Source organism: Takifugu rubripes, chromosome 13, assembly GCF_901000725.2.
Source record: "Takifugu rubripes chromosome 13, fTakRub1.2, whole genome shotgun sequence".
NCBI lineage: Eukaryota > Metazoa > Chordata > Actinopteri > Tetraodontiformes > Tetraodontidae > Takifugu > Takifugu rubripes.
Window position 1 is genome coordinate 1,250,236 of NC_042297.1, and position 18,749 is coordinate 1,268,984.

Consider the following 18,749-nt stretch of genomic DNA (forward strand, 5'->3'; position numbering starts at 1 on the left):
AACGGGTCATGTGACCCACACGGTCGGGGGGGGGGGCAGAAAAGGACGGCACAGGTTGATGTTGCAGAAATCCAGCTTTAATAATTATCACCCCAGAAATCCTGATTTGTACAATAAGGAAGGTTGACGTGTGAGTTAAGCTACAGTTAAGCTACAGACGCTACAGACTGCTAGCTTGTGTAAATAGTAGCATGTGTCTAGGAGTACGGCTCAACGCCTCCTGCGGCGCTGCGTCTTCGGGGTGGCTTGCAGCAAGCACTCTGCAGGGGTGCATCGGCAGGCCTCCACCACAGTGTACAGGTGCTTCACCTTGGACCCGTCGGCACAGGCCAGCTCCGCCTCCTTCTGACTGGTCCTGGTCTCCTGGCAACACTCGCAGTTGTGCATCATCTTGTTGGCTGCTGCGGAGTATCTGCAGAGCAGGAGAACCGGGGTTAAAGGGCACCTGCGGCTGCTTGGGGAAGCGACGTCCAAGATGCTAAAGCTAGGAGCAGCTAGCTAGCTCACCTAGACGAGCTGCCACAGTGCCCAGCGCAGTAGGTCAGGTTCAAAGGTCGCGTGCTGTTGCAGCCGTTGGATTCTATCACCGTCTCCTCGCTGCGGACCTCGCAGACGCTCCGCACCTTGCCTGGAACACAGCAGCATGCAGATGTTAGCAGCAGCAGCACACGCAGACGCGGCGCGTGAAAACCTGGCTCACTTACAGGACTTGCAGCAGCCGTTCTCGTCGGTGGTCTCGGTGCCCTGCGGGACAGGACGGGACGGGTCCAGTGTTAGACAGCAGGTGGGACGGGTTCTACTGGGACACTCAAAGTCTACTCACAGGTTCACAGTCCAGAGGGTTGTACGGCGGACACGTGGTCTTGGTCTCCTTGGTGATGAGCTGCCCGTTGATGTCCTCACAGGTGTACAGCACACACTTGTCATCAGGGGGCACGTAGGTGTCGTTCACCTGTGGAAACGGACCGTCAAACATGACTGAAGCCATTCGAGTTATCCGTCACGATCCAAGGAAGGAGAGAAGGAGCGGACCTGGAGAACGTGGGTGGTGTTGTCAGGGGTGGTGAAGATGCAGCTCTTCTGCACACACGTGCCACAGCAACTGTCAGCTTCACTCTCGTATTCGTAACCCTGGCAACGGGGACGGGAGGAGAGAAACGTTTGACTTGGAAGGCAGAGACACAAAGTCACAACATGGATGCAGGTAAATGGAGGTTAAATAGTGGTTAGAAAGTGATTAAATAGAGGTTAAATAGTGGTTAAATGGAGGTTAAATAGTGGTTAAATGGAGGCTAAATAAATGGTTAAGTGGTTAAATAGAGGTTAATTGGAGGTTAAATAGTTAAATGGAGGTTAAATAAATGGTTAAAAAGAGGTCAAATGGAGGTTAAATAGTTAAATAGAGGTTAAATGGTTAAAAAGTGGTTAAATAGAGGTTAAATAAATGGAGGTTAAAAAGTGGTTAAATGGAGGTTAAATAAATGGATAAAAAGTGGTTAAATAGAGGTTAAAAAGCGGTTAAATGGAGGTTAAATAGCAGTTAAATAGAGGTTAAATAGTGGTTAAATAGCAGTTAAATAGAGGGTAAATGGAGGTTAAATAGAGGTTAAATAAATGGTTAAATAGCGGTTAAATGGAGGTTAAATAGAGGATAAATGGAGGTTAAATAGCGCCTTTAAGGGCTCTTCACACTGTTGTTTCTGTGATGGATTTTTAGTGTCTTTTTTTACTCTTTTGTAGCTGTCTGCTAAAGGTTTCTGCTGAAAGCCCAGTTTCTCTAAGAGCCCATTGTTGCTGTGTGTTATAACCTGCAGACGTGTGTGTGTGTGTGTGTGGCCCAGGTCACCTCTGAGCAGCTGGTGTTGCAGACAATGGCGGAGCATTTAATGATGTTCAGCTTGGTGACGGGGTCGGTGTCGTGGCTACAGTAGCACTCCTGGCAGGGCCCCGGGCTGAACGGCTCCTGCGTCACGGCTCCTCCTGCTGTTGCTGTAGCCAGGGACAGCTGCGTTGTTCCTAGCGGATTTGTGGTCGCCGTAGATATTGCTGGCGGCTGGGTGAGTGGTGGTTCTGACGGTTCTGTCGTGACCACGTTGGAGCCGGGCTGCAGCATCAAGGACAGTGGTCAGATTCGGGCTTGTTGACAGACATTGGCGGCTTTGAACACACATCCTTTAGCAACTACGCGTGAAAACGTTAGCTCAAAACATTAGCTCATGAAGCTGGATCTCCGGCCTGTGTAAACATCCCACGTCCACCTCTAGAAGTGTGTGTTTACCTGGTACTCAGTCATGTTGTAGACACAAACACCTTTAGGAACTGCAAAGAGGAAAAAGAAATATGTGACTGTCCTGCACGCTGACCCCTCAGACCCGCGTCTCATTAGCACGAGTCTCTTCTGGAGGAAGGTGGCGGCGAGCTGAGAGACTCGGGGCACTCACCACACGTGTAGGTCTGGCAGCAGACGCCCGCGGTGACGTTGACCTGGAAGCCGAGCTCGCACTGGACCGGAGCAGGACACAGGTTTACGTCGCATTCTGTTGGGGACCGAAAGAGGAGTGAGCGTTATCGCCGGGGAAGGTCGGTAAGTTTTAACCGTGGCGGGAGGGTCGGCAGGGGCGCGGCCGTTACTGACCGCACGACTGGTTGGTGCAGCAGCCATCTGTCTTGTTGACCAGCTGTTGTCCAGGTTCAGAGCAGGTGGGCGTGGGCACCGTGGGGCACTGGACTGGCTGACACTGGCTCATCATGGAGCTACTGTCACATTCACACTGGCTGCAGCCATCGGTCCATGTCTCACCAGGCTGGTGGGAGAAGAGCTAAACTGTTAGCCGCACAGCGCAGGATGTGGATACGGAGGTAACTACACGTGCCAGGAGTCGGTTCTGACCTGCTTGGGACTCCCGTCAGGTCCAACACAATCTGAGATAGTAAACAGACAACAGCTGTTATGTGCTATTCAGCTTTTTAAAGGTTTTAATACATAACAAACTTAATAACTCATCTCATGTGCAGTGGTCAAGGCCGTAACATTCTGTTTTTAAAATAGCTTAGCGTGTTTGTTGCTGCTTGCTAGCTAGTTCCCAACTAGGTTCGTCACATTTGTAGCAACTATTGATGCAAACATAGCTCAAAGGAAAAGAAGCTAACCTGACTTTTTAAACGGAGATAGCGACTGTTCAGGCTACATGCGGTGCAGGTGGGGCTTCTGCTGAAAGCTAAGCTAGGGTAGACTGTGCTATTGATGGTAGATGCTAATGGCATCAACTTGCACGTGTCTGTGATGGTCGGTTGATCTTACCACAGTGGGGAACACATGTCTTGTAGACTGGGTTGAACAAGGTGGTGCCATTGGAACAGAAGCAACCCTCCTTGGTAGAGGTGGTGGACTTATCGCCAGCGTTGAACTTATCGTTGTACCTGTTGGTAGCGATAGTTGCTAAAGGTTATTTAGAGTGTGGTACAACTCGAGCGTGATGCTGTTGGACTATTTTACCTTTCATTGCATGTCGGCTCCACAGTGGAGCCACAGGCCATGTACACTTTGTCACTTGGACACAGGTGCTCTGTAAGACGCACAAAGAGTGTTTTAAATAAACACACACACATCTGTTATACAACGTATAGAATAAAAATGCATTATCTCACCGCATTGGCCGTTGGTTTCATTCCTCCAGTTAATACAGACTCCTGCTTCAGCACACGCGACAGCATACGCCGCCAGGCTGGAGCAGGTGTCATTGGCACTGTTGCACTTGGCAGATTCACAGGTTTGCAGATACGAGTCTGGAGATACGTGTTTGTGACACGGTTCAAACACACTAGGAGAGAATCAAAGCGTCGGTACGTTACTGGGCCGGTATGATCTGACCTACCGACCTACAGCACCTCAGAGCCCACACCACCAGCAGCACCCAACAGCATCCAGCATTAGCATTATCAACAGCCTGCTCTCACCTGCTCACTAGCAGTTTACAGATGGCAGGAATGCAGGGGGGGTTGGTCACGGTGGTGGTAAATAGGGGTTTTGGAGTAGTGGGCGCTACTGGGGCAACACAATCGGTCTCTGCCCACTTGTCGGCAGAGTCCAGGCAGTCTTCTGTTTGGCCATTTGGAGCGCGACAGTCGTTTGGCTTGGAGTTGTCGCAGGTTCCTGGAAGAAGAGAGTCACGGAGATGAAGCCAGAGCAGCCGAGTGCTGGTGGGACTTTCAGCTCAACGCATTTTATCAGACGGAACAGTGTCGCCCTCAGAACTGCAATGTTTCACAAGTGCTTTTGAGCTGATGTCCAAGTCTAAACTTACCACACTGTCCCTCTGTGTTCCCACCGAAGAGGTCAAATGGAAGTTGAATGCTAAATGAGCTCCCTGTGTAGATGACCTCAGTTTTGATCTCTGGTATCTCCAGTTCAAGCACCATGTCTGTCCCCGTGAGGCGCAGATCCGAAGTGCTGTACGCTGGGTACCTGCGCTTGTCGTTCACATGGACCTGAAGGACAGAGACGCAAGAATTAGGTTCCAGGCATTCGAGAGGGAGGCAATGAAGCTGTGAGTCCTACCATGAGGGAAGTCTGGAGCTGGCTGAAAACAACCTTGTTGGATCCGTATTTGACAGTCAGGGTCCGAGGACAGGTTGAGCTGTTTGACTCATCACAGTCATATTTTACCGTGACCGTCAGGTTGTACTTGGTAATTATCTCTTTCACCAAGTAGTAGGAACAGTTCTTTTTGAAATCATATGACTGTCCATCAAAAGTCAGATAGTGATTGTCGTTCCAGACGTTGCATACACCTGCAGGGTAAAAAAAAAAAAGAGAGATTTGTTTAGTCGTGTCTTTGAGTTGTCATGTTATGACACGGAACGTTTGACATAACTACGGCGTCCACTCAAATGTGAGAAAGCTGTCACATTTTTGCACCCCCAACCCCCAACGCACATTGACATTCGTAGTGAAAGCAGCATCCACTGCTGTCGTAGATCTTGTTAGCGGGGCGTCCATTGGAACAGATCAGCGGTTGTACGGTGGGGCAGACGGCTGGCTTCTCTATCACCGTGCCATTGATGCAGGTAGCCGTTGTGCAGTTGTTTACGTTCCATGACTCGCCGTTCTGGATGTGGTCAAAAAATAAGAGTCACCAGGGAATTTCCCCTACATTCTTCACCTTTCAATTCTTCCAGTGGAATACATGTGCATTGAAGCGATTAGCGTTAGCAAATGTTGCGCCATGTAGATCAGTTGTTCAAATGTTGTGATCAATTGTTGATTACGTAGGGACACATGTGCTTCATAGGACACCCAAAATCATACCTTCCTTGGTGGATCCACATCAACACAGTCCAGGGTGGGTGTTGTTGGAGAAATAACAGTAGAAGCTGTTGTGAACGGGGTTGTTTTGGGAGGCAACGTTGTTGCACATGGACTGGAATCTACTTCGACTTGACACGATGCATTGCAATAGGCCACATAGCACCACCCCAAAGTGTCAGTCACGTTGTAGACTAAATCACCTGGAGGAGGAACAACAGTTGAGTGGAGGACATTAATCGACGGCACATGCAAGATTTCTGGACGTGAAAAAAAGGATTGATTTTAATGTATATTTTTCATAAACTATTTTATTGTATACAAATATATTAAAAAGTAATTAGGATTTAGTGACAGGTGGCTATTCATTAAAAACAAACACCTATTCATATAAAACAGCAAAAAAGTGTCTTATTTACGTTGAAATTGACCATTTTTATTTATTGAATGCAAATTTAAATGCAGCCAAGTATAAAAACCATGGCCTGAATACTTATATAGGTTAATAAAACAATTATCTCAAAAGTGAATAAAGATAAGCTGAATTGAGCTAAATGTCCTGATTTGATAGGGAAGCTAGACAAAAAACAAAACAATTAAGGGCTTCAAAGGTTAATTTCAAAAACACAACATAAGAACAATGGAATGGTTGCAAAGAATTACCTACCTGGATTAAAGGAAGTTCCATTATATGAACACACACACTTTCCTTGGGTTGTACTTAAAAGTGACGTTGTCGAAAAAAACGTTGTTGGAGCTGGTGTGGTTGAAAAGAGCCCAGTTGTAGATAGTTCTGTAGTACCTGGAAGTGTTTTTGTTATCGGTCCTATAGATGTGAATCCAGTTGTACTTTTTAAAGTTGGGGTGGAAGCAGCTGTGATAGTGGTGTTCACAACTATAGGATTTGTACTTGGATGAATTGGCGGCCCTGTAGCAAGTGTTGTTTCTGGCCGAGTGGTGACTTGTGTTCCTGGTGTTGTCTTTGTGCTTACAGTTGTTTCTTTTGAAGCTGTGGTCTGTCCAGGCTGGGTTGTGGTTCCCTGCGTTGTTGTTCCTGTAGCTTTTACGGTTGTGGTGACAACAGATGGTGTGGATGTAACAACTGTTGTTTCTGGACTTGCGGTTGTGCCACTTCCAACTGTGGTGGTGGTTTCAACAACAGCAGTTGTAGAGGCAGTAACTGGCCCAGTGGTGACTTGTGTTCCTGGTGTTGTCTTAGTGCTTACAGTTGTTTCTTTTGAAGCTGTGGTCTGTCCAGGCTGGGTTGTGGTTCCCTGCGTTGTTGTTCCTGTAGCTTTTACGGTTGTGGTGACAACAGATGGTGTGGATGTAACAACTGTTGTTTCTGGACTTGCGGTTGTGCCACTTCCAACTGTGGTGGTGGTTTCAACAACAGCAGTTGTAGAGGCAGTGACTGGCCCAGTGGTGACTTGTGTTCCTGGTGTTGTCTTAGTGCTTACAGTTGTTTCTTTTGAAGCTGTGGTCTGTCCAGGCTGGGTTGTGGTTCCCTGCGTTGTTGATCCTGTAGCTTTTACGGTTGTGGTGACAACAGATGGTGTGGATGTAACAACTGTTGTTTCTGGACTTGCGGTTGTGCCACTTCCAACTGTGGTGGTGGTTTCAACAACAGCAGTTGTAGAGGCAGTAACTGGCCCAGTGGTGACTTGTGTTCCTGGTGTTGTCTTAGTGCTTACAGTTGTTTCTTTTGAAGCTGTGGTCTGTCCAGGCTGGGTTGTGGTTCCCTGCGTTGTTGTTCCTGTAGCTTTTACGGTTGTGGTGACAACTGATGGTGTGGATGTAACAACTGTTGTTTCTGGACTTGCGGTTGTGCCACTTCCAACTGTGGTGGTGGTTTCAACAACAGCAGTTGTAGAGGCAGTAACTGGCCCAGTGGTGACTTGTGTTCCTGGTGTTGTCTTAGTGCTTACAGTTGTTTCTTTTGAAGCTGTGGTCTGTCCAGGCTGGGTTGTGGTTCCCTGCGTTGTTGTTCCTGTAGCTTTTACGGTTGTGGTGACAACAGATGGTGTGGATGTAACAACTGTTGTTTCTGGACTTGCGGTTGTGCCACTTCCAACTGTGGTGGTGGTTTCAACAACAGCAGTTGTAGAGGCAGTGACTGGCCCAGTGGTGACTTGTGTTCCTGGTGTTGTCTTAGTGCTTACAGTTGTTTCTTTTGAAGCTGTGGTCTGTCCAGGCTGGGTTGTGGTTCCCTGCGTTGTTGATCCTGTAGCTTTTACGGTTGTGGTGACAACAGATGGTGTGGATGTAACAACTGTTGTTTCTGGACTTGCGGTTGTGCCACTTCCAACTGTGGTGGTGGTTTCAACAACAGCAGTTGTAGAGGCAGTAACTGGCCCAGTGGTGACTTGTGTTCCTGGTGTTGTCTTAGTGCTTACAGTTGTTTTTTTGAAGCTGTGGTCTGTCCAGGCTGGGTTGTGGTTCCCTGCGTTGTTGATCCTGTAGCTTTTACGGTTGTGGTGACAACAGATGGTGTGGATGTAACAACTGTTGTTTCTGGACTTGCGGTTGTGCTACTTCCAACTGTGGTGGTGGTTTCAACAACAGCAGTTGTAGAGGCAGTAACTGGCCCAGTGGTGACTTGTGTTCCTGGTGTTGTCTTAGTGCTTACAGTTGTTTCTTTTGAAGCTGTGGTCTGTCCAGGCTGGGTTGTGGTTCCCTGCGTTGTTGTTCCTGTAGCTTTTACGGTTGTGGTGACAACTGATGGTGTGGATGTAACAACTGTTGTTTCTGGACTTGCGGTTGTGCCACTTCCAACTGTGGTGGTGGTTTCAACAACAGCAGTTGTAGAGGCAGTAACTGGCCCCGTGGTGACTTGTGTTCCTGGTGTTGTCTTAGTGCTTACAGTTGTTTCTTTTGAAGCTGTGGTCTGTCCAGGCTGGGTTGTGGTTCCCTGCGTTGTTGTTCCTGTAGCTTTTACGGTTGTGGTGACAACAGATGGTGTGGATGTAACAACTGTTGTTTCTGGACTTGCGGTTGTGCCACTTCCAACTGTGGTGGTGGTTTCAACAACAGCAGTTGTAGAGGCAGTAACTGGCCCAGTGGTGACTTGTGTTCCTGGTGTTGTCTTAGTGCTTACAGTTGTTTCTTTTGAAGCTGTGGTCTGTCCAGGCTGGGTTGTGGTTCCCTGCGTTGTTGTTCCTGTAGCTTTTACGGTTGTGGTGACAACAGATGGTGTGGATGTAACAACTGTTGTTTCTGGACTTGCGGTTGTGCCACTTCCAACTGTGGTGGTGGTTTCAACAACAGCAGTTGTAGAGGCAGTAACTGGCCCAGTGGTGACTTGTGTTCCTGGTGTTGTCTTAGTGCTTACAGTTGTTTCTTTTGAAGCTGTGGTCTGTCCAGGCTGGGTTGTGGTTCCCTGCGTTGTTGTTCCTGTAGCTTTTACGGTTGTGGTGACAACAGATGGTGTGGATGTAACAACTGTTGTTTCTGGACTTGCGGTTGTGCCACTTCCAACTGTGGTGGTGGTTTCAACAACAGCAGTTGTAGAGGCAGTAACTGGCCCAGTGGTGACTTGTGTTCCTGGTGTTGTCTTAGTGCTTACAGTTGTTTCTTTTGAAGCTGTGGTCTGTCCAGGCTGGGTTGTGGTTCCCTGCGTTGTTGTCCTGTAGCTTTTACGGTTGTGGTGACAACAGATGGTGTGGATGTAACAACTGTTGTTTCTGGACTTGCGGTTGTGCCACTTCCAACTGTGGTGGTGGTTTCAACAACAGCAGTTGTAGAGGCAGTACTGGCCCAGTGGTGACTTGTGTTCCTGGTGTTGTCTTAGTGCTTACAGTTGTTTCTTTTGAAGCTGTGGTCTGTCCAGGCTGGGTTGTGGTTCCCTGCGTTGTTGATCCTGTAGCTTTTACGGTTGTGGTGACAACAGATGGTGTGGATGTAACAACTGTTGTTTCTGGACTTGCGGTTGTGCCACTTCCAACTGTGGTGGTGGTTTCAACAACAGCAGTTGTAGAGGCAGTAACTGGCCCAGTGGTGACTTGTGTTCCTGGTGTTGTCTTAGTGCTTACAGTTGTTTCTTTTGAAGCTGTGGTCTGTCCAGGCTGGGTTGTGGTTCCCTGCGTTGTTGTTCCTGTAGCTTTTACGGTTGTGGTGACAACAGATGGTGTGGATGTAACAACTGTTGTTTCTGGACTTGCGGTTGTGCCACTTCCAACTGTGGTGGTGGTTTCAACAACAGCAGTTGTAGAGGCAGTAACTGGCCCAGTGGTGACTTGTGTTCCTGGTGTTGTCTTAGTGCTTACAGTTGTTTCTTTTGAAGCTGTGGTCTGTCCAGGCTGGGTTGTGGTTCCCTGCGTTGTTGTTCCTGTAGCTTTTACGGTTGTGGTGACAACAGATGGTGTGGATGTAACAACTGTTGTTTCTGGACTTGCGGTTGTGCCACTTCCAACTGTGGTGGTGGTTTCAACAACAGCAGTTGTAGAGGCAGTACTGGCCCAGTGGTGACTTGTGTTCCTGGTGTTGTCTTAGTGCTTACAGTTGTTTCTTTTGAAGCTGTGGTCTGTCCAGGCTGGGTTGTGGTTCCCTGCGTTGTTGTCCTGTAGCTTTTACGGTTGTGGTGACAACAGATGGTGTGGATGTAACAACTGTTGTTTCTGGACTTGCGGTTGTGCCACTTCCAACTGTGGTGGTGGTTTCAACAACAGCAGTTGTAGAGGCAGTAACTGGCCCAGTGGTGACTTGTGTTCCTGGTGTTGTCTTAGTGCTTACAGTTGTTTCTTTTGAAGCTGTGGTCTGTCCAGGCTGGGTTGTGGTTCCCTGCGTTGTTGATCCTGTAGCTTTTACGGTTGTGGTGACAACAGATGGTGTGGATGTAACAACTGTTGTTTCTGGACTTGCGGTTGTGCCACTTCCAACTGTGGTGGTGGTTTCAACAACAGCAGTTGTAGAGGCAGTAACTGGCCCAGTGGTGACTTGTGTTCCTGGTGTTGTCTTAGTGCTTACAGTTGTTTCTTTTGAAGCTGTGGTCTGTCCAGGCTGGGTTGTGGTTCCCTGCGTTGTTGTTCCTGTAGCTTTTACGGTTGTGGTGACAACAGATGGTGTGGATGTAACAACTGTTGTTTCTGGACTTGCGGTTGTGCCACTTCCAACTGTGGTGGTGGTTTCAACAACAGCAGTTGTAGAGGCAGTGACTGGCCCAGTGGTGACTGTGTTCCTGGTGTTGTCTTAGTGCTTACAGTTGTTTCTTTTGAAGCTGTGGTCTGTCCAGGCTGGGTTGTGGTTCCCTGCGTTGTTGATCCTGTAGCTTTTACGGTTGTGGTGACAACAGATGGTGTGGATGTAACAACTGTTGTTTCTGGACTTGCGGTTGTGCCACTTCCAACTGTGGTGGTGGTTTCAACAACAGCAGTTGTAGAGGCAGTAACTGGCCCAGTGGTGACTTGTGTTCCTGGTGTTGTCTTAGTGCTTACAGTTGTTTCTTTTGAAGCTGTGGTCTGTCCAGGCTGGGTTGTGGTTCCCTGCGTTGTTGTTCCTGTAGCTTTTACGGTTGTGGTGACAACAGATGGTGTGGATGTAACAACTGTTGTTTCTGGACTTGCGGTTGTGCCACTTCCAACTGTGGTGGTGGTTTCAACAACAGCAGTTGTAGAGGCAGTAACTGGCCCAGTGGTGACTTGTGTTCCTGGTGTTGTCTTAGTGCTTACAGTTGTTTCTTTTGAAGCTGTGGTCTGTCCAGGCTGGGTTGTGGTTCCCTGCGTTGTTGTTCCTGTAGCTTTTACGGTTGTGGTGACAACAGATGGTGTGGATGTAACAACTGTTGTTTCTGGACTTGCGGTTGTGCCACTTCCAACTGTGGTGGTGGTTTCAACAACAGCAGTTGTAGAGGCAGTGACTGGCCCAGTGGTGACCTGTGTTCCTGGTGTTGTCTTAGTGCTTACAGTTGTTTCTTTTGAAGCTGTGGTCTGTCCAGGCTGGGTTGTGGTTCCCTGCGTTGTTGATCCTGTAGCTTTTACGGTTGTGGTGACAACAGATGGTGTGGATGTAACAACTGTTGTTTCTGGACTTGCGGTGGTGCCACTTCCAACTGTGGTGGTGGTTTCAACAACAGCAGTTGTAGAGGCAGTAACTGGCCCAGTGGTGACTTGTGTTCCTGGTGTTGTCTTAGTGCTTACAGTTGTTTCTTTTGAAGCTGTGGTCTGTCCAGGCTGGGTTGTGGTTCCCTGCGTTGTTGTTCCTGTAGCTTTTACGGTTGTGGTGACAACTGATGGTGTGGATGTAACAACTGTTGTTTCTGGACTTGCGGTTGTGCCACTTCCAACTGTGGTGGTGGTTTCAACAACAGCAGTTGTAGAGGCAGTAACTGGCCCAGTGGTGACTTGTGTTCCTGGTGTTGTCTTAGTGCTTACAGTTGTTTCTTTTGAAGCTGTGGTCTGTCCAGGCTGGGTTGTGGTTCCCTGCGTTGTTGTTCCTGTAGCTTTTACGGTTGTGGTGACAACAGATGGTGTGGATGTAACAACTGTTGTTTCTGGACTTGCGGTTGTGCCACTTCCAACTGTGGTGGTGGTTTCAACAACAGCAGTTGTAGAGGCAGTGAACTGGCCCAGTGGTGACTGTGTTCCTGGTGTTGTCTTAGTGCTTACAGTTGTTTCTTTTGAAGCTGTGGTCTGTCCAGGCTGGGTTGTGGTTCCCTGCGTTGTTGATCCTGTAGCTTTTACGGTTGTGGTGACAACAGATGGTGTGGATGTAACAACTGTTGTTTCTGGACTTGCGGTTGTGCCACTTCCAACTGTGGTGGTGGTTTCAACAACAGCAGTTGTAGAGGCAGTAACTGGCCCAGTGGTGACTTGTGTTCCTGGTGTTGTCTTAGTGCTTACAGTTGTTTCTTTTGAAGCTGTGGTCTGTCCAGGCTGGGTTGTGGTTCCCTGCGTTGTTGTCCTGTAGCTTTTACGGTTGTGGTGACAACAGATGGTGTGGATGTAACAACTGTTGTTTCTGGACTTGCGGTTGTGCCACTTCCAACTGTGGTGGTGGTTTCAACAACAGCAGTTGTAGAGGCAGTAACTGGCCCAGTGGTGACTTGTGTTCCTGGTGTTGTCTTAGTGCTTACAGTTGTTTCTTTTGAAGCTGTGGTCTGTCCAGGCTGGGTTGTGGTTCCCTGCGTTGTTGTTCCTGTAGCTTTTACGGTTGTGGTGACAACAGATGGTGTGGATGTAACAACTGTTGTTTCTGGACTTGCGGTTGTGCCACTTCCAACTGTGGTGGTGGTTTCAACAACAGCAGTTGTAGAGGCAGTACTGGCCCAGTGGTGACTTGTGTTCCTGGTGTTGTCTTAGTGCTTACAGTTGTTTCTTTTGAAGCTGTGGTCTGTCCAGGCTGGGTTGTGGTTCCCTGCGTTGTTGATCCTGTAGCTTTTACGGTTGTGGTGACAACAGATGGTGTGGATGTAACAACTGTTGTTTCTGGACTTGCGGTTGTGCCACTTCCAACTGTGGTGGTGGTTTCAACAACAGCAGTTGTAGAGGCAGTAACTGGCCCAGTGGTGACTTGTGTTCCTGGTGTTGTCTTAGTGCTTACAGTTGTTTCTTTTGAAGCTGTGGTCTGTCCAGGCTGGGTTGTGGTTCCCTGCGTTGTTGTTCCTGTAGCTTTTACGGTTGTGGTGACAACAGATGGTGTGGATGTAACAACTGTTGTTTCTGGACTTGCGGTTGTGCCACTTCCAACTGTGGTGGTGGTTTCAACAACAGCAGTTGTAGAGGCAGTAACTGGCCCAGTGGTGACTTGTGTTCCTGGTGTTGTCTTAGTGCTTACAGTTGTTTCTTTTGAAGCTGTGGTCTGTCCAGGCTGGGTTGTGGTTCCCTGCGTTGTTGTCCTGTAGCTTTTACGGTTGTGGTGACAACAGATGGTGTGGATGTAACAACTGTTGTTTCTGGACTTGCGGTTGTGCCACTTCCAACTGTGGTGGTGGTTTCAACAACAGCAGTTGTAGAGGCAGTAACTGGCCCAGTGGTGACTTGTGTTCCTGGTGTTGTCTTAGTGCTTACAGTTGTTTCTTTTGAAGCTGTGGTCTGTCCAGGCTGGGTTGTGGTTCCCTGCGTTGTTGTTCCTGTAGCTTTTACGGTTGTGGTGACAACAGATGGTGTGGATGTAACAACTGTTGTTTCTGGACTTGCGGTTGTGCCACTTCCAACTGTGGTGGTGGTTTCAACAACAGCAGTTGTAGAGGCAGTAACTGGCCCAGTGGTGACTTGTGTTCCTGGTGTTGTCTTAGTGCTTACAGTTGTTTCTTTTGAAGCTGTGGTCTGTCCAGGCTGGGTTGTGGTTCCCTGCGTTGTTGTTCCTGTAGCTTTTACGGTTGTGGTGACAACAGATGGTGTGGATGTAACAACTGTTGTTTCTGGACTTGCGGTTGTGCCACTTCCAACTGTGGTGGTGGTTTCAACAACAGCAGTTGTAGAGGCAGTAACTGGCCCAGTGGTGACTTGTGTTCCTGGTGTTGTCTTAGTGCTTACAGTTGTTTCTTTTGAAGCTGTGGTCTGTCCAGGCTGGGTTGTGGTTCCCTGCGTTGTTGTTCCTGTAGCTTTTACGGTTGTGGTGACAACAGATGGTGTGGATGTAACAACTGTTGTTTCTGGACTTGCGGTTGTGCCACTTCCAACTGTGGTGGTGGTTTCAACAACAGCAGTTGTAGAGGCAGTAACTGGCCCAGTGGTGACTTGTGTTCCTGGTGTTGTCTTAGTGCTTACAGTTGTTTCTTTTGAAGCTGTGGTCTGTCCAGGCTGGGTTGTGGTTCCCTGCGTTGTTGTTCCTGTAGCTTTTACGGTTGTGGTGACAACAGATGGTGTGGATGTAACAACTGTTGTTTCTGGACTTGCGGTTGTGCCACTTCCAACTGTGGTGGTGGTTTCAACAACAGCAGTTGTAGAGGCAGTAACTGGCCCAGTGGTGACTTGTGTTCCTGGTGTTGTCTTAGTGCTTACAGTTGTTTCTTTTGAAGCTGTGGTCTGTCCAGGCTGGGTTGTGGTTCCCTGCGTTGTTGATCCTGTAGCTTTTACGGTTGTGGTGACAACAGATGGTGTGGATGTAACAACTGTTGTTTCTGGACTTGCGGTTGTGCCACTTCCAACTGTGGTGGTGGTTTCAACAACAGCAGTTGTAGAGGCAGTAACTGCCCAGTGGTGACTTGTGTTCCTGGTGTTGTCTTAGTGCTTACAGTTGTTTCTTTTGAAGCTGTGGTCTGTCCAGGCTGGGTTGTGGTTCCCTGCGTTGTTGATCCTGTAGCTTTTACGGTTGTGGTGACAACAGATGGTGTGGATGTAACAACTGTTGTTTCTGGACTTGCGGTTGTGCCACTTCCAACTGTGGTGGTGGTTTCAACAACAGCAGTTGTAGAACGTAACTGGCCCAGTGGTGACTTGTGTTCCTGGTGTTGTCTTAGTGCTTACAGTTGTTTCTTTTGAAGCTGTGGTCTGTCCAGGCTGGGTTGTGGTTCCCTGCGTTGTTGTTCCTGTAGCTTTTACGGTTGTGGTGACAACAGATGGTGTGGATGTAACAACTGTTGTTTCTGGACTTGCGGTTGTGCCACTTCCAACTGTGGTGGTGGTTTCAACAACAGCAGTTGTAGAGGCAGTAACTGGCCCAGTGGTGACTTGTGTTCCTGGTGTTGTCTTAGTGCTTACAGTTGTTTCTTTTGAAGCTGTGGTCTGTCCAGGCTGGGTTGTGGTTCCCTGCGTTGTTGATCCTGTAGCTTTTACGGTTGTGGTGACAACAGATGGTGTGGATGTAACAACTGTTGTTTCTGGACTTGCGGTTGTGCCACTTCCAACTGTGGTGGTGGTTTCAACAACAGCAGTTGTAGAGGCAGTAACTGGCCCAGTGGTGACTTGTGTTCCTGGTGTTGTCTTAGTGCTTACAGTTGTTTCTTTTGAAGCTGTGGTCTGTCCAGGCTGGGTTGTGGTTCCCTGCGTTGTTGATCCTGTAGCTTTTACGGTTGTGGTGACAACAGATGGTGTGGATGTAACAACTGTTGTTTCTGGACTTGCGGTTGTGCCACTTCCAACTGTGGTGGTGGTTTCAACAACAGCAGTTGTAGAGGCAGTAACTGGCCCAGTGGTGACTTGTGTTCCTGGTGTTGTCTTAGTGCTTACAGTTGTTTCTTTTGAAGCTGTGGTCTGTCCAGGCTGGGTTGTGGTTCCCTGCGTTGTTGATCCTGTAGCTTTTACGGTTGTGGTGACAACAGATGGTGTGGATGTAACAACTGTTGTTTCTGGACTTGCGGTGTGCCACTTCCAACTGTGGTGGTGGTTTCAACAACAGCAGTTGTAGAGGCAGTAACTGGCCCAGTGGTGACTTGTGTTCCTGGTGTTGTCTTAGTGCTTACAGTTGTTTCTTTTGAAGCTGTGGTCTGTCCAGGCTGGGTTGTGGTTCCCTGCGTTGTTGATCCTGTAGCTTTTACGGTTGTGGTGACAAGATGGTGTGGATGTAACAACTGTTGTTTCTGGACTTGCGGTTGTGCCACTTCCAACTGTGGTGGTGGTTTCAACAACAGCAGTTGTAGAGGCAGTAACTGGCCCAGTGGTGACTTGTGTTCCTGGTGTTGTCTTAGTGCTTACAGTTGTTTCTTTTGAAGCTGTGGTCTGTCCAGGCTGGGTTGTGGTTCCCTGCGTTGTTGTTCCTGTAGCTTTTACGGTTGTGGTGACAACTGATGGTGTGGATGTAACAACTGTTGTTTCTGGACTTGCGGTTGTGCTACTTCCAACTGTGGTGGTGGTTTCAACAACAGCAGTTGTAGAGGCAGTAACTGGCCCAGTGGTGACTTGTGTTCCTGGTGTTGTCTTAGTGCTTACAGTTGTTTCTTTTGAAGCTGTGGTCTGTCCAGGCTGGGTTGTGGTTCCCTGCGTTGTTGTTCCTGTAGCTTTTACGGTTGTGGTGACAACAGATGGTGTGGATGTAACAACTGTTGTTTCTGGACTTGCGGTTGTGCCACTTCCAACTGTGGTGGTGGTTTCAACAACAGCAGTTGTAGAAGCAGTAACTGGCCCAGTGGTGACTTGTGTTCCTGGTGTTGTCTTAGTGCTTACAGTTGTTTCTTTTGAAGCTGTGGTCTGTCCAGGCTGGGTTGTGGTTCCCTGCGTTGTTGATCCTGTAGCTTTTACGGTTGTGGTGACAACAGATGGTGTGGATGTAACAACTGTTGTTTCTGGACTTGCGGTTGTGCCACTTCCAACTGTGGTGGTGGTTTCAACAACAGCAGTTGTAGAGCAGTAACTGGCCCAGTGGTGACTTGTGTTCCTGGTGTTGTCTTAGTGCTTACAGTTGTTTCTTTTGAAGCTGTGGTCTGTCCAGGCTGGGTTGTGGTTCCCTGCGTTGTTGATCCTGTAGCTTTTACGGTTGTGGTGACAATAGATGGTGTGGATGTAACAACTGTTGTTTCTGGACTAGCGGTTGTGCCACTTCCAACTGTGGTGGTGGTTTCAACAACAGCAGTTGTAGAGGCAGTAACTGGCCCAGTGGTGACTTGTGTTCCTGGTGTTGTCTTAGTGCTTACAGTTGTTTCTTTTGAAGCTGTGGTCTGTCCAGGCTGGGTTGTGGTTCCCTGCGTTGTTGTCCTGTAGCTTTTACGGTTGTGGTGACAACAGATGGTGTGGATGTAACAACTGTTGTTTCTGGACTTGCGGTTGTGCCACTTCCAACTGTGGTGGTGGTTTCAACAACAGCAGTTGTAGAGGCAGTAACTGGCCCAGTGGTGACTTGTGTTCCTGGTGTTGTCTTAGTGCTTACAGTTGTTTCTTTTGAAGCTGTGGTCTGTCCAGGCTGGGTTGTGGTTCCCTGCGTTGTTGTTCCTGTAGCTTTTACGGTTGTGGTGACAACAGATGGTGTGGATGTAACAACTGTTGTTTCTGGACTTGCGGTTGTGCCACTTCCAACTGTGGTGGTGGTTTCAACAACAGCAGTTGTAGAGGCAGTAACTGGCCCAGTGGTGACTTGTGTTCCTGGTGTTGTCTTAGTGCTTACAGTTGTTTCTTTTGAAGCTGTGGTCTGTCCAGGCTGGGTTGTGGTTCCCTGCGTTGTTGTTCCTGTAGCTTTTACGGTTGTGGTGACAACAGATGGTGTGGATGTAACAACTGTTGTTTCTGGACTTGCGGTTGTGCCACTTCCAACTGTGGTGGTGGTTTCAACAACAGCAGTTGTAGAGGCAGTAACTGGCCCAGTGGTGACTTGTGTTCCTGGTGTTGTCTTAGTGCTTACAGTTGTTTCTTTTGAAGCTGTGGTCTGTCCAGGCTGGGTTGTGGTTCCTGCGTTGTTGTTCCTGTAGCTTTTACGGTTGTGGTGACAACAGATGGTGTGGATGTAACAACTGTTGTTTCTGGACTTGCGGTTGTGCCACTTCCAACTGTGGTGGTGGTTTCAACAACAGCAGTTGTAGAGGCAGTAACTGGCCCAGTGGTGACTTGTGTTCCTGGTGTTGTCTTAGTGCTTACAGTTGTTTCTTTTGAAGCTGTGGTCTGTCCAGGCTGGGTTGTGGTTCCCTGCGTTGTTGTTCCTGTAGCTTTTACGGTTGTGGTGACAACAGATGGTGTGGATGTAACAACTGTTGTTTCTGGACTTGCGGTGGTGCCACTTCCAACTGTGGTGGTGGTTTCAACAACAGCAGTTGTAGAGGCAGTAACTGGCCCAGTGGTGACTGTGTTCCTGGTGTTGTCTTAGTGCTTATAGTTGTTTCTTTTGAAGCTGTGGTCTGTCCAGGCTGGGTTGTGGTTCCCTGGGTTGTTGTCCTGTAGCTTTTACGGTTGTGGTGACAACAGATGGTGTGGATGTAACAACTGTTGTTTCTGGACTTGCGGTGGTGCCACTTCCAACTGTGGTGGTGGTTTCAACAACAGCAGTTGTAGAGGCAGTAACTGGCCCAGTGGTGACTTGTGTTCCTGGTGTTGTCTTAGTGCTTACAGTTGTTTCTTTTGAAGCTGTGGTCTGTCCAGGCTGGGTTGTGGTTCCCTGCGTTGTTGTTCCTGTAGCTTTTACGGTTGTGGTGACAACTGATGGTGTGGATGTAACAACTGTTGTTTCTGGACTTGCGGTTGTGCCACTTCCAACTGTGGTGGTGGTTTCAACAACAGCAGTTGTAGAGGCAGTACTGGCCCAGTGGTGACTTGTGTTCCTGGTGTTGTCTTAGTGCTTACAGTTGTTTCTTTTGAAGCTGTGGTCTGTCCAGGCTGGGTTGTGGTTCCCTGCGTTGTTGTCCTGTAGCTTTTACGGTTGTGGTGACAACAGATGGTGTGGATGTAACAACTGTTGTTTCTGGACTTGCGGTTGTGCTACTTCCAACTGTGGTGGTGGTTTCAACAACAGCAGTTGTAGAGGCAGTAACTGGCCCAGTGGTGACTTGTGTTCCTGGTGTTGTCTTAGTGCTTACAGTTGTTTCTTTTGAAGCTGTGGTCTGTCCAGGCTGGGTTGTGGTTCCCTGCGTTGTTGATCCTGTAGCTTT

The 18,749-nt window shown here is 48.5% G+C and overlaps 1 protein-coding gene across 1 annotated transcript; it reads right to left on the bottom strand.

Annotated features, from left to right (window-relative positions):
• Nucleotides 1–55: 55 nt before the first annotated feature.
• Nucleotides 56–6,372, bottom strand: LOC115251933 (intestinal mucin-like protein; the record flags this gene model as incomplete). Its single annotated transcript, XM_029845758.1, has 19 exons — nucleotides 56–412; nucleotides 508–628; nucleotides 705–744; nucleotides 824–952; nucleotides 1,033–1,131; nucleotides 1,847–2,104; nucleotides 2,279–2,319; nucleotides 2,442–2,537; nucleotides 2,636–2,804; nucleotides 2,891–2,922; nucleotides 3,302–3,420; nucleotides 3,497–3,566; nucleotides 3,649–3,821; nucleotides 3,958–4,153; nucleotides 4,305–4,488; nucleotides 4,559–4,791; nucleotides 4,937–5,108; nucleotides 5,309–5,508; nucleotides 5,973–6,372. Coding segments are annotated over 19 exons (2,934 nt in total), but the record flags the coding sequence as incomplete, so codon positions are not given.
• Nucleotides 6,373–18,749: the final 12,377 nt, after the last annotated feature.